At 42.8% G+C, this 19,256-nt stretch overlaps 1 protein-coding gene and 1 long non-coding RNA gene across 3 annotated transcripts in view; one reads left to right on the forward strand and one right to left on the reverse strand.

Moving 5' to 3' along the window:
• Positions 1–5,874: 5,874 nt before the first annotated feature.
• Positions 5,875–13,086, reverse strand: LOC123289608 (uncharacterized). The gene is made up of 3 exons (XR_006533673.2): positions 12,953–13,086; positions 12,175–12,288; positions 5,875–6,587 (listed from the first exon to the last, which is right to left on the reverse strand). It is a non-coding gene; the product is annotated as an uncharacterized lncRNA (long non-coding RNA).
• A 1,628-nt stretch (positions 13,087–14,714) lies between these two features.
• CCL28 (C-C motif chemokine ligand 28) overlaps positions 14,715–19,256 on the forward strand; it is a 37,080-nt gene continuing 32,538 nt past the window's right edge. Inside the window, exon 1 of one of the 2 annotated variants that reach the window (XR_011506485.1) lies at positions 14,715–14,885. Coding sequence is in view for 1 of the 2 variants with exons in the window: in XM_070519684.1 (XP_070375785.1) it covers positions 14,816–14,885 (70 nt within the window). In the remaining variant the exon portion in view is untranslated. The remainder of the gene's footprint in view (positions 14,886–19,256) is intronic. The other variant, XM_070519684.1, reaches the window with a different exon arrangement.

Consider the following 19,256-nt stretch of genomic DNA (forward strand, 5'->3'; position numbering starts at 1 on the left):
CAACATTATGTTGAAAGTTGGATTGTATCTTGTTTGCATGTGTGTGTTTTTTCCATCCTCAAGGTGTTCCCTATTCCCTTAGTGGTTTCTCTCTCTGCTGTTTCACTGATATGACCTCCCCATCCACTGTTTTCTTGAGCCATGTTAGTTATGCTGGCTACTCAAAGAGAACTTCCACCCCTGAACTATTTTCTACTCATCCCCAAGCCTAGTTTTCTTTAGTGGTGAGCTAAGACCCCTGTTTCATATGGATTAAAACTCCCATTTTTCCTCATGTTCTTTCTTGAGTCAGCCAGCCCCACCCCACACCCCCAACACCCACCCAATTGGGCAGATGCTCCCTGGCTCCTTTTTCTTTGGAAGTTGAAACAATTACTTAGTTTTTCACCTTTTCCCAACTGAATGGAGGAGGAATAGGGGCTCTTCTGGTTCTTGCTCACCACTGTCATAGCTAAACCTTTTATCCATCATAGTTCTCAGTTTTCTTCATTTGCTATCTCATTCTATTGCTCGCTCCCAATCCTCAGCCTCACATACTACCGTCTAAGACTTCTTTGACGGTATGAGTACTTGGATCCCTTCTTCCCTTTTATCCCTTTGATTTTGTCCTCAGTCATCTGATGGGCTCCAATAGTCCCCACTTCTTGTATACCACTGACTCTCATCACCACATTACATCAGCCATCCGCCAGTACCACAGCCCTCGGTACCTCCTTTTTAGGTGACATTGCACATCTCTGAGATCTCAAACTTTGTTTCCTTTTTCTAGACCAGTGGTTCTCAAACTCTAGCATACATCAGAATCACCTGTACGGCTTGTTAAAACAGGGATTGCCTGACACCCACTCCCAGAGTTTTAACTTGGTAGGTCCCGAGAATTTTCCAACAAGTTCCCAATTGATATTGGTGCTATTGTTCAGGAACCATACTTTAAGAAGCCCTGCTCTGGACCCATCCCGTTTCTTTAACTTCATTTTTCTCCCCTCCCTTCTCTTCATTGAGCCAACTCTTTGCCTTATCGATCTCTTTCATTGTTCTTAAACTTCCTTTGTAATCAGGTCCATCAGCCTTCTGCTAGGGACATTAACTGTTCTTGCCCTACCTACCGTGGTGCTGTAGGTTATTGTTTCAACTATTTCAACACCCTACTACCCCAGACTTCCTCGTGAACTAATCCAATTAGCCAACCCTGAATAATCTGCTTAGTCCACTTTCCCTGTTCTACTTTAGACCACATGTCTCTAAAGTAGTTATGGAACCAGGCTTGCTTGGCCTACTACCATTCATACTGTCTGACTTCAGCTGGGTACTTAATAACACTCTGCTCACTACTGAGCAATTTTTTCCCAAATATTGTACCAGACAAGACAAGCCTCAGACTCTCTGCCCACATTAGGTCTATCCCCAAGCCAGGAGGCTCACAGCATTCCATTGATCTGAGCAACTCCTATTAATAATTGATCTCCACAGTTACTTTGCACTTTGCATAAATCCAAGGCATTGCCACATGCGTCCCCTTGGCATTTCTTTACTTCCCAGGAATAATGATAATAATTAAAGGGTTCCTGAAGCATTTTACCCTTTTGACTGACCTTGCAAGGAGTTACGTGGCTTACATACCCGCCAGCACTGATTAATGTTGCTTCACGTCTGGGAAGCATTCCAATCCCATCAACCCCATAATTTTCTGAACAGGATAGGAATGTCAGACAAGAGCTCTGACCTCTCCTCCACTCTGACCCTCCTCAGACATCTGCGTGGACTCTTAAGGAAAGCTCCCATCAGAATTCCCACACCATCCCTCAGTCAACAGTCACCTGACTTCATTTGAGTGTCGCCCAGGTTTCCAGGTCAGCAATATTGATACCATGCACTTAAAGTGGAAGGCAGAGAGAAAATGTTCCCTGAATATCTGGGTGACGCTAAATAAAGTATAAAATGTGGGATAGTGGTCACATAACAGACCGCATGCAAGTGTTCCATGTCTAAATGATGGTGATCATACCTCACCACCCTCGGTTATTTCACACAATCACAGGGAGTGGCTGAAGCTTTTTAAAAGCATTCTTGAGAGACCAGCCATAAGGAACACTGTATGCTGCCGAGGCCCTGCTCTTCTTGGAAAGTCATGTGTAAATACTCCACTTCCTTCTTCCTGCACCTCCTTGGCTTTTTGCCCAGTCTATAACAATAGCCTCTCAGTTTTAGGCCTGATTCCCCAGCCAGCAGAGACTCAGGTGTTTCTCTTGAGTCTCAACTGCTTGGCACAGGGCTGCTTGGTTAATCCGACCTCATAAAGGGTGGCAAGGGCCCCAGGCCAATCCTGGAAAGGGCTCTGCCACTCCTAGTGTGTGAGCCGCACAGCAAATCACTCTGCAGGCCCTCTGCTCCCATCTCGACGAGTCAAGCCAAGTGATATGGGATTAAAATAAACCTCAAGGGATCTTTAAAAGGATAAAAATACTACAAAAAAGTGAGAAGAAAGAATGGAAGAGAGATGGGAAGCCTGCCTCCTTGGCCTGCTTAGAGGTTCTAGGGTGTGTGTGTATGTATCCTGTATTACTCTTCTTTTGCAAGACAAATGTATTATCTTACAGTTTGTTGTCAGAAATCCAACACAGGTCTCATTGGGTTAAAATCAAGGCATCAGCAGGGCTGTATTCCATCTGAAGCTTCCAGGGGAGAATCTGTTTCCTTGCCTCTTTCAGTTTCTAGAAGCCACCTGCATTCCTTGGCTCCTGGCCCTCTTATTCCATCTTCAAAGCCAGCAATGGCAGGTCAGTTTCCTTTCCACGTTGCATCTTTCTGATCCTCCTTCCACACTCATGTCTCTCTCCAACTACAGCTGGGGAAGGTTCTTCAATTTAAGGACCCATGTGATTATATTGGGCCACGTGGATAATCCAAGCTAAGCTCCTCATCTCAAGTCATATTTGCAAAGCCTCTTTTGCAATGTAAGCTAACATATTCACAGGTTCCAGGCATTAGGATGTGGGGATCTTTGGAGGCCATTATTCTGCCTCCCCTTAGATATTTTTAGTGGTTGTTTTGTTGGTGGTGATTTTATTTTCTTTTTTGGCTGGGAAAAATTTGCCCTGAGCTAACATTTGTTGTCAATCTTCCTCTCTTTTTCCTCTTTTTTTTCTTTTTTCCTCCCCAAAGCCCTAGTACATAGTTATATATGCTGTAAGTCCTTCTAGCTCTTCTCTGTGAGCCACTGCCACAGGATGGCTACTCATGGACGAGTGGTGTGGTTCTGTGACCAGAAACCCAACATGGGATGCCAAAGCCAAGCATGCTGAATTTTAATCACTAGGCCATCAGGGCTGGCTCTGTTGGTGGTGGTTTTGTTGGTTTAACATGAGCATTCCTGAGACCACTTTCTTGAATCCTGTGCACTGGACCAGGCTCTTGTCCTGGTGTCTTTGGACGAGTCACTCATCCTCTTTGAGCCAATGAGGAATAGGCTAGCTGCTTTCCAAGACTCCTCTCCTGCTGTAACTTTCTAGAGCCCACAGCTCCTTATCCTAGTGATGGTGGGGCTCCTCAAATTCTGGGGAAATGGCCTCCAACTTGCCTTGCCAGAGTTAAGTTTGTTCTCGGGATAAGAATGTCCTTTTCTTCCCTTGCTATTAACACTTATGGTTGTATTTCTCCTCTGTTTTCTCCATGTAGAACTATAGAATCTTTATACAAACCCTTTCTCTACTCTCCGTGAAAAAAAAAAAAAGATTTAAATTCATAAAAGTCTTGGCCAGTTAAACATTCATAGTTCCTTTGGGTGAAAATGAATACAATACTTGCCGTGTTCTAATGGCGAAAAAGATGCAGACCCTTAAAAGAACTCCTAGGCTAGTTATGGAGAAACACAGGAGACGGGACATTTCAGTACAGCCTGGTAAGTGGTGCAAGAGAAAACACAGGGTTTCTGAAGTCCCACTGGGGAAGAAAGGGAAGTTCCCTGAGAAGTAAAAGAAAGGCCAGAGGGCTCCAGTGAGCGTGAGGGTGAGGTGACGGGAGAGGGTGGGAAGATCCCAGAAGGCAGAGGGAAGAGCATTTACAAAGGCCCTGCGTGACAGCTCATGGGTGAGATCGGAGATAACTCAGCATTGCTAGAGCAGAGTGCTTGAGGTGGGAGAGTGGTGAGGGTTGAAGGCAGTAAACTGACCTTGACCCAGGCCTGGAAAACATTGTCAGCCTGTTAAGGAGTTGGGAATTTGTCCAGAGGGCAATGTGGAAGCATTGAGAGGTTTAAGCCTGAGGTTGGTACCATCGGGTTTGAGTTTATTCCTGGAGGCTATAACTGGGAGCCAAATCCAAGAGCTCCTACATTCTAATTGATGTCACGTAGCCACGTGGCCTTCCCATCAAGAACTTTGAAGGTTAGAGGCACGGCAGCAATAAGAAGCCTCTATACTCAGTGCCAGTGACCTCTAAATTTGGGCTACTTATAATCTAAGAACAAAATAGTCGAAATAGTATCTAAGCAAAATCACCCCTACCTTAAACAAACCAGGGATGTGGTCTCTCTCCCCTTGACTGTAGCCTTTTTGGATCAAGTCTGGCCTCTTTCCATGGAGCACTGGACAATCTACAGCCTTAGAATGGAACATGCTAGGGCTCTCCTTTGTGCACATGCTGTTCCCTCTATCTGGAAGGCTTTTCCTTCACAATTAAGCATCTGGGTAGCTCTTACTCTCCCTTCAAGACTCACCTCAAGTGTGTCCTGTCTGTAAGCCATTTTTATAAACCCTCTCAATCCAGCCTCTGAGGCAGAGCTGGGGCTCCCACTTCAGCGCAGTCTTCTGCATCCTTCTGTTTTGTCTTATCATGGTGTGATGTGGTGGCAAATGCTTTTCCTGTCCTGTCCTTACTCAGCTACTTCACCCCTGACTCTGCCACAAGGCCAGGAGGGAAGCCTTGTAATTAGAACATGTTTGGACATTTACCATTTATTATCAGTTAATGTAGAATTAAGGCAAATGCTATTTTAGTATAGTAGCACCAGGATATTAGTTAACAAGAAACCAGTGCAAAGATATGTTAATGAAAGGGGTAGACCTTTCTCATCTCACATGGAGTTCAAATGGAATTCATCTTGGGTGGAGTGCTGAACCAACCATAGCCCTGCATGATTTTTCTCTTTGCTGGGAGCAGTAACTGGGCAGAGGAGGAAAGGACAGGGATGCAATATCTGCAAGTCAGCACAAGGCCCTGGTGAGGATGGAGACTTGATTATTTCCATAGGGAGGTGCCAGGCTCTGGGGAAAGGAACACTGAACAGGCGAATGCTAAGGGGAGAAGCCTGCAGGCAGGGAGGCAGGAGTGGGGAGATACTGGAAAGGATGCTCACCTGAGGATGCCCTCTAAAGGCCCAGGGAGGAGTCCCTGGAGAGGTCCAGGTGATAAGGCCTTGCCCCGAGAAAGAAGAGCTCAAACAGTGTGTGTTCACTTTGAAGAAAAATATAAGGAATTATCAGGAAAATTGATAGATGAGGTACTCTAGAGGTTTCCAAATTTTTTTGGCTTACAGTTGGTGTTCTTAATATCTCGGTAGTTTCTTCACCATGCCACTAAGGCCAAAAGAAATACCATATAGTTTTTATTTAGTTAGATTCAAACAACTTAATAGTAGTAGCTGTGTGGTGTCCAGCAGATGTCCCTATGTTTCCCTCCACGGTTCAGAATATTCCACAGCACCCATAAGAGTTCATTTCAGCACCCTGGGGTGCCTCGGCACATAGTTTGGGAACTGCATTACTAATTTTAATGCAATGGCAGCCTTCTTTTTGAGGACTTGGCTGCTAGGAAGCATCAATCCCAGACAAGACAAAGACCCAGCTGAAGACCTGTAAGCTGAAGGTCGACTCCAATAGACTTAAACAAAATGAAGTTTATTCAGGGTTTTAGGATGGCAGCCCAGGAACACAGGTTCAAGCAGCACAAAGGCCAAGAAGAAAAAAAAAAGAAAGGAATGTCTTTTAACAAATTCCAGGTGCAAGGTAGTCATGGGGTAAGGGTCAGTTGAAATAAGCCACTAAAATATAGGAATGTAGAAGACGACCCTGACGGGAATGAAGGTTCTGTCCCCATTATCTTATCTTCCTTGAGAAGACTTGCAGGTGCATTTCAGGCATCTAATGAGTTCAAGAGTTCATCCTGAAGGAGGAATTTGTTCTTCTCTTCATGTCCACCCTGCTCCATTTTAGTGCCTTAACATGAGAGACTCCATCTTTTTTCAGTTCCACACTATTACAGGAATTAATACTGAAACTGTTGTTCTCCTTCTCTCCCCCACCAACTTGGGCTCCTTGAGGGCAAAGACATTGTCTCCATTTCTTACTCTTTCCTTAGGGCTGTGTTCCGTTCAGGGTGGGGACTCAATACATTTTTGTTAAATGAATGAATGAACGATTATATCTATTTTCTTAGAAGATAAGAGCTGACATGTTCTAGACAGTCCTAACTCAGAATTCTTCCCTGAAGTATCTTAGAATTTCAGCCAAAAGAAGGAAAATATAATTATCCAGATTCAAAGCCCGCAGCAAAGACCTCACGAGATCTTCAAATTTCTTTTGTTCTTCACCCTAAGGGAAATGTAAGGAGAAAGGTGATCTATGAGTATGAAAAGAAAGATGGACATTACTTTGATGTTTTATTATTTAATATTGTGGGGCCTTTTTCTTGATGCTTTTAACAAAAAGAATAGATAAATTATTGGGATGATTTGGGTACAGGCTAGCTCTGGGATAGAGGAATAAATTAATCAAACTTTTTCTTTTCTTTTTTTTTTTTTGAGGAAGATTAGCCCTGAGCTAACATCTGCCAATCCTCCTCTTTTTGCTGAGGAAGACTGGCCCTGAGCTAACCTCCATGCCCATCTTCCTCTACTTTATATGTAGGATGCCTACCACAGCATGGCTTGCCAAGCGGTGCCCTGGCTGCACCCGGGATCCAAACCGGCGAACCCCAGGCTGCCGAAGTGGAGTGTGCAAACTTAACCGCTGTACCACGGGGCCAGCCCCTAATCAACCTTTTTGAGGCAGACTGACAGCACTATTTCAAGTCCTCATGCTCTTCTAGAACTTTGCCATTCTCCATTGAGAGGTGAAGTCTATTTCCCCTCCCCTTCAACCTGAGTAGGACTTTGTGACTATCCCAACTAATGGAATGCAGTAGAAATGAACCTGCTTAAATGTCGGAGACAGGCCATGAAGGCAATGTAGCTTCCACCTGGCTTGCTTTCTCATTCATGGGATACTTGCCCTTGGAACCCAGCCACCATGCTGTGAGGAAGGCAAACTAGTCACAAGGAGAGGCCCACGTACAGAGCAACTGAAGTCCCCAGCTGACACCCAGCAGCAACTGCCGGATATGGGAATGAGTGAGCCGTCCAGATGATTCCAGCTCCCAGCCTTCAAACCACTCCAGGTGACACTGAGTGGAGAGGATGTGAGCCGTCCCCTGCTTAAGACGCAGATTCAGGAGCAAACTAAATGTTGTAGTTGTTTAAGTCACAAGTGCTGGCATATTTGTTATATAGCCTCAGTCACTGGAACACTTAAAACATTTTTTTTTCCTCTGTATTTGAACAATGCATACATAAGGTAGTGAGGACCACAGAACTCTAAATATATACTGCCTGGTTTCCAGTGGTAGCTCCAACACTTACAAGCTCTGTGACTTTAGGCAAATTCCTTAAACTCATGCCTCATTTCCTTATCTGTAAATAGGGGTTATAAGAATTCTTACTTCATAGGATTGTTCTGACCATTAAGCGACAATATGTGCAAAGCATTTGGAACAGTGCCTATTACAAAATAAGCTCTATATAAGTATTAGATATTATTGTGGTGGTGATGGTGGTTTTATAGTTGGTAATAGTGGTGTGGTAGGCAGAATTCTAAGACCCCAGTGACTCTTGCCCCCTGATATCCAAGCCACTGTATGATCCCCTCGCCTTGAGTGCAGTGAAACCCATGATTTGCTTCAATAGAATATGGCAAAGATGCAGGAATTTTGCAGATGTAATTAAAGTCCCTAAAGTTGACTTCAAGTGAATCGAAAGGGAAATTATCAGGTGAATTCTTTAAAAGAGTATCTAGAGCTCAGAGACTCTCTCTCCTGCTGGCCTTGAAGAAGCCAAGACACCATGAGTTCAACAACTGCCAGGAAATGAATGATGCCAACTACCCTGTGAGCTTGGAAAGGACTTCTAGCCTCCAATGAAAATGCAGCTCTGGCTGAGGTTGCAACTTCGGTTGTGAGATCCTGAGCAGAGGCCCCAGTTCAGTGTTACTCAACTCCTGACCCACGGAAATTGTGCACTAACAAACAGATGTTGTTTTAAGCCACGATGTTTGTGCTAATTTGTTATTCAGCCGTAGAAAACTAATATAATTAGTAAAAATTCAAATCATAAAAAAGTATAGACAATGAAAAGAAAAGGAGATTTTTCTACCACCCTAGACCTTCACTTTCTCAGAGGCAGCCACTAATAAGAACTTGTGCTGCATCATTCCAGAAATCTTCTTTGCCTCTATAAACATCTACATGTGTCTGTGTGTTGCATATGTGCATTTCATCTCTCTATATATACACACATGGGTGTATATATTTATATATGTGGATATATCTCGAAACTAGGGCCAAGGGCAGTGAGTGAGTAGGTGTGTCTGATATATTAGAAATCTGTATCCTTTAGAAACCAGATAGAACATCCCCCAGCTGAGATGGCTTTTAGGAGAACCAGGCTAAGGCCCTTTTGGTGCTGCGGTTTCATGATTTACACTCTGTAATTAAATGTGTGATGGGGTTGGGCATCAATATGCCAAAGTAAACAGAGAGGAAAGAATGTCGGACTATATATTTTTCCACTGCTCTGCACCTTGTTTGTTTTTTTCACTTGCAGACCAGAGATCTTTCCTTACAACACATTATTATTATTATTACTTTTACTGTTGCATTGCAGTCCATTGGAGTATGCCATAATTTATTTTTCTAGTAACTTCTTGATGGATATGCAGGTTGTTTTTCTTAAAGATTTTATTTTTTCTTTTTCTCCCCAAAGCCCCCCGTCCATAGTTGTGTATTTTTAGTTGTGGGTCCTTTTAGTTGTTATGCAGGTTGTTTTTAATAATTTGCTATTAAAAATAATGCTGCAATGAGATTCTTATACTTACATCTTTGCATACATGTGTCTGTATCTTAGTGTAAATTCCGATAGTGAAACTCTTAAGTCAAAGGATATCTTCATTTTAAATGGATAGGTATTGCCAAATTAACCTCCTAAGTATTTGCACCAATTTACCCTCCTACTCACCCATGAGTGAATACTTGCTAACCCAGCGTCATATTGAACGCTTTGACCTTCACCAGCCTGGTAGGTGAAAAGTCCATCTGTGAACTACCTGTTCATACCCGTAGCCCATTTTCCTATTGAGTCATTCGCCTCTTATTGATAGTCAAGATCTCTTTATATAACAGCCGTTTGTTGCCTTACAAATGTCCCCTCCACCCACCCACACAACATTTTGCCGTTTGTCTTTTTTTTTTCATTTTATTTTTTTCCTTTTCCTCCCCAAAGCCCCCCAGCACATAGTTGTATATTCTTCGTTGTGGGTCCTTCTAACTGTGGCATATGGGACGCTGCCTCAGCGTGGTTTGATGAGCAGTGCCATGTCCGCGCCCAGGATTCGAACCAACGAAACACTGGGCCGCCTGCAGCGGAGCGCGGGAACTTAACCACTCGGCCACGGGGCCAGCCCCTGCCATTTGTCTTTTATTCAGTTTTATTTTTCCATGATGGAATTTCATTTTTTTGTATAGTCAAATTTTTCATTCTTTTCTCTATAGCTTCGAAGACTTGTTTTACGCATAGAAAGTTCTTCCCTCTCCAAAAGTTTAAAAAAACACAAAACTTCCATATTTCCTTTGGATACTTTTATATTTTAATCATTTACATTAAATATTTAATACATCTGGAATTTAAAGCTTCAACTTTATCTTTTTCCACATGGTTAACCAGTTGTTTCAAAAACATTCACTAAATAATCCACAGTTTTCCTTGATATAAAATGCTAACTTTACTATGTATCCAATTCGCACAAGCATTATATCTTCTGGATTTATGCATTGGTGTCTACAGTCTACTATAGCTATTTTAATTACAGTAGATTTACAACATATTTTGACATCCAGAGGGACTAGTCACTCCTCAAGGCTCTTCTTTTTCAGATTTTCCTGGGGACATTCTTTTTGTGTTTCTTCGCTTGAGTTACTATTCTGCTCTATGATTCCCAATTTATTGACTAATCTTCGCCAAGTGACCTAACTTCTGTGCCTCAGCATCCTAATAAAACTCATAACAATGACATTAAAATGAATTTGGATTATTTACATATCTGGAAAGCATGAATGCTAAAAAAGCAAACAGTTATGTTTAAGTCTAGAAAGGAAACTATTGTGTTAACCAGGAATAAGAAATTCAGTGCAAGGGAAATTCCCTACTTTGGCACTAGGTTCAAACTCTGTTTCCACTGATCAGTCTTGCATTCTTTCCTCTCTGTTTGCTTTGGCACACCTGATGCCCAACCCTATCACATGTTTAATTCAGAGTGTAAATCATGAAACCACAGCACCGAAAAGGACCTTAGCCTGGCTCTCCTAAAAGTTCTTAAATCCTGATTTGGGAAACAGATCTTCCGAGGAGGGAAGGGCCCTGCCATGTGCTCCGCAGAGCCATTTTAAAGCATGTGATTTGCTTTATATAATTAGAGTTGTCATGTGGGATGCTGGAAAAAATGTGGAAAGTGTTGGAGAAAAAGATGTAGGTAAATTTTTCAGCTTAACGGCCTGAATATGTATCAAAATGCTTTCAAACAACTGTGCCCTTTAGTTTTGCAATTCTGCTTTTCAAAATTTATTCTAAAGAGTGAGCATAAAGGTTTAAATTATATAAGGGATTCACTGCAGAATTGTTTATAATAGTGAAAAAACACTTTTAAATCTAAACTTTCAGAATTGAGAGGTTGGTTCACCAAAGTACAATACCTCTGTATTATAAAACACTAAACTTGGCAGCAGTTAGAAAGCATCTTTTAGAGCTGGTTCATTCCCAGACTGGGTGAACCGCCCCTGCTCTGGGTGCCCTAAGCATTGCACTACCCTGTGCTGGCACTTACCCTTTCATTATTGTTGTGGCTGCTTAATTGTCTGACCTCCGGGCATCAGAGACTGTGTCCTCTTAGCTCACCATTCATCTAACACATCTTGCATATGGTAGATCCCTAATAAAGCTTGACTCAGTGAATGAATGACTAGATACGCACAGAAAGAAGACTGGAGGAATAGCCACCAAAGGGTAAGAAAGCTCATTGCTGGCTATTTAAATATTTCCTTCCTTATACTTTTTTTTTACACATTCCACATTTTTCTACAGTGGACCCAATATAATTCTGTAATTAGAAGAGAAGATACTATCTTTAAAAATTGTAACTCAGAGCCTGCCGTAATGTATTTGGAGCCCAGTTTTGAATATGAGACCCCGTTTGGCTCTGCTTCAACAAATCCACCATCTACAAATCAGAACTCAAATATCACACAGTTTGCTAAAGGGTGATTATTCTCAGCATGGGAAGATTCATGGAAGGCATCCATTAAATTGTAGATTCTTCTAGAACATTTAAATGTTGACATCATTTTCAAAATAGTCCATCTACATACTAATTTTCAAGACAAATCTTTAAGGGAAGTTTACTGGCTTAATTTTATTAAGCTACTGTTTAGAAATAGTCTTCATTCCCCTAATCCAAATGGGTTGTTTTACCTAGAGCACTGATAACATCAAGTATTTTTATGATAGCCTGAGGTTTACACTTTACTTCTCTTTAAAGCGAAAACAATTGGGTTTTTCCTAGGAGAGTAAAGAAAAGGTAAAAAAAACTTTTTTTAAAAGGTTGCATCCCTGTGTTCTTTTTGTTTTTAAGATTGGTCTCTGAGCTAACAACTGTTGCCCATCTTTTTTTCTTCTTCTCCTCTTCCTCCTTCCCTTCCCTCTCCTCCTCCTCCTCTTCCTCCTTCTTCTTCTTCTCCCCAAACCCTCCCAGTACATAGTTGTATACTGTAGTTGTCAGTGCCTCTGGTTGTGCCACGTGGGTGCCGCCTCAGCCTCACCTGATGAGCAGTGCCATGTCCGTGCCCAGGATCCGAACCGGTGAAATCCTGAGCCACCAAAGCAAGTCCAGGAACTTAACCACTCGGCCATGGGGCAGCCGCCATCCCCGTGTTCTTAGCCAGGACATTTCACAGTGGAAAACACAAAAGCATACATGGCTTTAATTGTCCTCAAACTGTTTATTTCATCCTATGGCCCTACCCTCCAACTATCCCCTGGTCCTGTAAGCACTCATTTCCCAGGCTCCTTGTCATTTGGTTCTGTAGAAGCCCCAAGTCCAGATAAAAATATTTAAATAATGAAAATTGCTCTGATCGCACTCTTTGGAGGCTCTTTCCTAGTTAATTGTGGTCCATGTCTGCCTAATGAACACGCCAGCCACACACAGACACATGAACCCCATAATTATAGCTTGCAACATGAGCTCTGCAGACAAAAATCCCATCATTCAGTTTACCCCTCGTCCCAATCAAAACTGATCTGCCCAGCATTCCTCTCATCCATGTCTTGTTATATAATGTCATGGTATAGAGTTTTCCAGTAGTTTATTGGTCACTGCTGGAAGATGTCAGGGTTTGCTGCTTAACCCCACGTTAACATAATGCCCTCCCCGAGGCCAGGATTCTAATGGCAGGGGTTTCATGCATGCAGGCTTTAATAATTTTGGCTCCACATATCAATCATACCAACTGTCTTCCAGTAACCACCACCCAACCCACCATCTCATTCCAGTGCCCCCCAGGAAGGAGTAGGAAGGAGAGGGAACGTGCTCGTCACCTGTGACAGCTCAAGGAAGGGCCCCTGTGCTTTCCAACCCCTTGGATTCTGTCCCTATGCCTTCTTCCTGGCAGGGCCAGGGTGACATTTCCTATCAGAAGAAACAGGCACACAGTGAAAGGGAAGCTGTCCTGTCAAACAGAGAAACAAATAAGAGAATAGCACATGAGTAAGCTCACAGGGTCTGTCTAACTCCAGGCTTCCTTGTCGGTGCCCTAATAGTTCTGCGTAAATTATGTCCTGTTGGATTAAAAAATCACTCCTATTAGCCAACAGTCACCCTCCAACTGATCCAAACAGAGGCTTTTTTCTACTGCAGAGAAGCCATCCTCAGGAAGGACTCAGGGTGGGAATTCAGGCGCAGCGGCAGGCTGGTGAACGTCTAGGCATGGGAGTTCTTTTGTAATTTTCGCTACTTCAGGCTATGACTTTTACGCAGCTTCCCACTCTTAAGTTCAGAGCATACTGCTGGTTCCAGAGAGGCTACTGTGGTTGTGGTGGGTGCACAAAATTTCACAGGCCTTGACAGTCACCTCTGCAGGTTCTCTGTGCTCTGAGACCTGTGGCAAAGTCCCCTTGCTTAGTGGCAGCGTCTGGAAGTGCTACACTGTGTGACTGGGTCTTCTCATTCAGGAGGTCACCATCTTTGTCCTCCAACGATTTCACTTCCTATTTTATTATAACTCCAGTTCATGACAGTGAAATTGGAGACTGGTTAAGTACCACAACTTGATGGGGGTGGAGGGGGGGGGGGGACGATTCTGACCTCGAGCTCTTGACCTTTTAAAGTGGCACTGCCCATTGCAAATATAATGGAAGCTACACATGCAATTTAAAATTTTCTGAGCAGTCACATTAACAAAGTTAAAAAAAAACAGATAAAATTAATTTTAGTAATATATCTTATCTAATTCAATATGTCCAGATATTATCACTTCAGCATGTGATCAACATGAAAAATTATTAACAAGATAGTTTATATTTTTTGGTACTAAGTCTTTGAAATCTGGCATGCATTTTACACTGACAGCACGTCTGAATTTGGACTACTACATTTCAAATGCTCAGGGGCCACATGTGGACAATAGGCTACCGCATGGGACAGTGCAGTGAGAGAGAAAGCATGATGTGGAGATCAGCCAGCCCAACTCCTTATTCACAGAAAAGCTAAGTACGTTTTCTGAGGTTATGCAACCAGTTAGGAGAAAAGGTACAGCCTAGAGGGAGTGGGAAGAGGCCCCTCTACCTGTCTTACCCGTCTCAAATAAACTGACAGCTTCACTGGAAACAGTTTGGCTGCAAACCAAAGACCAGAGTGGGATCAAATTTTTCCATATCTTTCCACCAGATATTTTTTTTATGACTTGTCACCCTTGTTCCCAGAAACGCCTAGTTTCAACAAGCTACTTAAACACTGATTCCTTTATGCAATGGAGGTATCCATCAGAATCACCTATGGAGCTTTTTTAAAAATTCAAATTACTGGTCCCGTGCCCCCAATTCTGATGTATAGATCTGTGGAGAAATTCATGTAGACAGCTATTTTTTTTTAATAGTTCCCAAGTGATTCTGATGCACACCCCCAACTCACAATGACCTCACCAGCTGCCAGATTGTCTGGCCACTGACATCGTCTAACACTGCTCCCCATTCCGTGGTTTGACCACAAGTCTGCTCTTAAGAAAGAATCTGGTCTCAAGGAAAGAAACAGGAGAAACAGGTACCCCAGCACCTCCCAGGGCGGGGCTTCCTGGCTTATTTTTCCTCCGCGCGCTTTTTCTGCACCCAAGGACACCTTTGGCTTCATTTCCTGATCTCACTGCCTCACCTGCGGTGCTGTCCCAGCTGGTGGAGCAGGCGGGCATGCAGCAGACAGGACTCGCTCTCGCCCTCGCGGCTTTGGCTGCCTGTGTGGCTCTTCGCACCTCCGAAGGTGAGTGGGGGCGCCTGCTAACTAAGCCTCCGGTGGGAGGAGGGAGGGGTGCCGCCCAAGATGGAGCTGGAAGGAGCTCCGTGCTGCCATCAATTTGGGTTAGGAATTTCAATCTCTTCAGGTAGGAATTTCCAGTTATCTACAAGAGAATGGCATAGGTTTAAATTCCGGATCTTCAAGAAGAAATTTCGGGAAGGAACCTCATGAGCAACAAGATTAGTAATTTACCACCTGGAGGATGAGATCTTTCACGTCAGTCAGTGCAACTTTGAGCTGCGTGTCCTTTTCTGAGGACAGTGTCTTAGAAAATCCCCAGGTAGAGGTTGGAGGAAAGCCCCTGTTGTTCATCTGTCTCCCCCTGCCCCTAACCTGCTAACCTGTCTGGGTACGAGTGTGCACATTCCTGGAAGAGAGACTCGCTTGACCTTCTGTGTTAGGATTTGGGAAACTGCAACTTCTCTGAACAAAGTCAGCCCTGTGGATACAGAAAACCAAAACTTCACTCTGACCTTTAAAAAGGGACCCAAGATAAAGGAGGTTGAACCATACAAATTATGTCAAAGAGAAACTTAAACTGTGAGTTGCTAGCATATATATGAAGATTACAACCATATTTGGACAGGAGGCAATCTTTTCTACTGTATTTAGGAAACTCTAAATATAGCTACTTAATACTTGGCTGATTTGACTCTTTTCCACTGTCTTCTTTTCTGAAACTTTATCCTGAACAGATTCTCTAAATCCAGAACAGAGGAGAAATATAGATTTTGTTTGGTCTGCTTTTTAAAAAAGTAAGCCAACATTTTAAAACTGGTGAATTTCACATACACATATTCATATATAAACATACATACAAACTGGATTTTAAAGCTTCTCTTGAAAAATCAGGTCTGGCGTCTATGGTTCCACGTTCCCTGGCAAGAACTGGCTGGAGCAGACTAGCCTCTGTCCTTCTCTGAAGTTGGCTATCATCCCATTAATTGCATTTGTTTAGGGACCCCCCATATAGTGCATCAATATACTGGGCTTGTATTACTGAGCACAGGAAAAATCTGGATAATCTCTGATTGATTTCTATCAATCTATCTTCTCAAGACAAAGAGAAGAGTCTGTTATTTTATATGTTTCTGTAAAATTTTTCAGAAAAACTCACCATTGAAATTTTAAGACTCACTTGCACCGTTTCTCAAAGGTCTGCCTGCTAAGGCTTTATTCCTAGTTTTAGCAATGCAAGGTTTTTTTCCATATAAAACTTTGCAATAAAGGTGTATTATTTCTCTCCCTTCAGCTTTCTGACCTGTTTCCAGCTGTCCCCACAGCAGCAGCCGCCCTCCTACAGGCAAGGAGGGAGGGAGGGCAGGGCAGGGCAGGCCAAGGGCAGGGGTGATGAGGGAAGCCCTGCCAGACCCAAGGCCAGGCATCATATGGGACAGTCTTGGCAGAGGGAGTGCTACAGCAAAACACAGAGTTGTTTGAAAAGGAACAACTGGTGAAGATAAGAAAGAAAGGGAGCTGAGGAGACTCAGCAGTAGCCTTTTGGGTTGATTTCAGGGCTTTTCCTAAGTCAGTTCGGGCCACAGGACAATCCCAGTGTCTGAGAAGCCCCAAGCCTCCGCCATTTAAAAATAAGTGATGTCGGGTTAAAATACCTGAAAGTACGCCTGAGAACAGTTGTGGAACTGAGAGGGGCAACCCCACTGCCTTGTGTGGCAAACTTCCATTCAAGTGTCTGTGTGTGCCAATGCCCTGGGGGAGGCTCTAAGGGGTTCAGGCTTCAGGGAGGGAGGTGGGGAATACTGAGCAGTGCAGGGAAGAGGGTATAGGTGGCCTTGGCAACTGTTGCAGGCTGGGGGAGGGGATAAGGAAGTGGCCTGTGCCAGTTTGGGACTTTGGAAAATACTTTTTGTTCTTCCAGGCACTAACAGTTCCATTGCCTTAATGATACCTTAAATGGCCACCTTGATGTGATGGCTCAGTAGTTAGTATTCCCAAAGGGTTCTGCATAAATCAAGAAGCAGTTGACTGACCCATAATTAAAAGCCTAGGATTCTACACAAAGGTAAGGCATGCTCCACACCTGCTGACATGGCTTTTGGCTCCCAGAACTCAATGCCGAGTCCATAAAAATGTTGATCATCCACTCTCGGGGGCCCTGAGCCAGATTATTTAAAGCCACAACCTAGGGCTTTGTGGGCCCGGCTGTTTTTATTGTACGTTCAGACTGGGGCTCCGCTTGTGTCCAGCAGATGCGAGTTGAGGGCTTTTGCTTCACTGAGTCCCCAACTGGCTTCGTTCTGACAAGCTGCTTTCTCGCAGTAGATGGCTCTTGATTATACAGATGCTTGCTAGGGACTTGCTTCTTGCATCCTAAAAGAAAACTTTCTCTTTTGTTTGTTTGAATCATAGGAGGCTCACTAGGGAGCGTTACGCAGAGTATGCATTTGTGCTTGAAAGCTCTTCTGCACAGCTGGGACTCTCCATTTCACCAGGCGTGGTCCCTGAGAGGCCTGGCATGATGGGCCGGTAATTGGCCGTTCAGTTTCTCTCCAGGTGTGCCCTTTAGTTAAAACAATACGTCCTGCATTCCCTGAATTCAGTACCATTGTTAGATTAAGCATCTAGATTTTGGTTCCAAAACCCTGTCATCATATCTGTAATGTATTTCAGGGTTTTTTATGTCCTTTTCTATGTCTAGAGAAGCAGAGTGGTATAATAGCAATCTTCTCAAATTTGAGTCATAAATGAGTCTCTTTAAAGGAAGACGTTCTCTTTACTGTTGATGGGAGGATGCCTTTCAAATTATTTTACTATGTTACTTGATGTATAAACATAAAGCCAGGTATAAACCCTTGTGTATCTCTCTCTTCCGCAATTGTAGAGCCAAAATAAATTTAAAATTTAAATAAAAACACAACTACAAAGCCAAGAAAATTTAAATGTGACAACATTAATTTAATGTAGTAGTGTTTGGCCAAAACTAAAATCACCATTCCAAACGTGAGTACAGCACTAATTCTTGAGTTGCAGTTTTTTTTGAGTTTTCTGTGCATATGTTGCCATGTTCAGAATGTGAGGTGTTTTCTTCCCCACCACTGTTTTCTGTTTGAGCCATGATATAATCTGGCCCTCCCTTGGCATGAATGCCTTATGAAATTCCACTCTGTTCTTTTCTGATTCGCCTGGGACAATTAAGGGAGGATGTGACTTTGGTAAGAACACTAGCATAAACATAAGCAAAATTCAGATGTCTGAAGTGCTCTTTTAAGATGGTCTTCCAGAAGATCCAGAACATATCTACTTAAAGATTATCATTGAAATGACATACTAAAATTTAGGAATTGTCTGGAGAGTTCATGAACCTTGAGAACACGTCTATGGGCCTCCTCTCAGAGGTCTATAAAACTCAGTTTAAGAAACACTAGCATGGTGGGAAGAGTCTGGACTTTGGATTCCAAAAGGCCAAGGCAGAATTCTAACATGAAGTTGGGAAATTGCTTAATCACTCTGAGACCCAGTTTTCTTATCGGTAAAATAGGAATAACAATGCCTCTCTCATTCGCACGATTAAATGAGATAATATATGGAAAGTGTCTGGCATATAATAGGTGCTCAATAATTGTTAGTTCCTTCCCTGTCCTCCCACACAAGGTTCTATCACCTGCTGACTTTTTTAAATTAAAATTACAAAAGTCACAAAAATTAAAGAATTTAATTCCTAAAATTATAAAAATTATAACAGTAACAATAGTGTACATTTTTAAAATATAAAATATAAAATAAAAAAAATGAAAGTCACCCTTCTCCATTCCCTTAATCCCTCTTCCCTCCCCAGAGGTAATATCCCTTCTGGGCTCTCTGTATCCTTCCAGAACTTCCTCGATACTTACAAATATGAACCCGTGCACATCCACACAGATTTTTTGTTTTGTAAAGATTGGCACCTGAGCTAACAACTGTTGCCAAGTTTCTTTTTTTTTTCTGTTTTTTCTCCCCAAATCCGCCCAGTACGTGGTTGTATATTTTAGTTGTGGGTCCTTCTAGTTGTGGCATGTGGGATGCCGCCTCAACATGGCCTGACGAACGGTGCCATGTCTGCACCCAGGATCCAAACCAGCGAAACCCTGGGCTGTGGAAGCAGAGAGCACGAACTTAACCACTCGGCCAGGGGGCCGGCCCCCACACAGATTTTTAAAAGTATAAATAGGACTATCATCTACATATTGTTTTACTTATTTTTTTCACTTAATCACAGATAGCAGTATATCTGTTCAACACACATAGTCATTTCTTAAAAGTTTGCATCATTCATCTTACAGACAACATACAGATTTCCCAGAGCAATTGGAAATGTTAAAATTTCATTATCTTTCA

This window comes from Equus asinus, chromosome 10 (assembly GCF_041296235.1).
Source record: "Equus asinus isolate D_3611 breed Donkey chromosome 10, EquAss-T2T_v2, whole genome shotgun sequence".
Classification (NCBI taxonomy): Eukaryota; Metazoa; Chordata; class Mammalia; order Perissodactyla; family Equidae; genus Equus; species Equus asinus.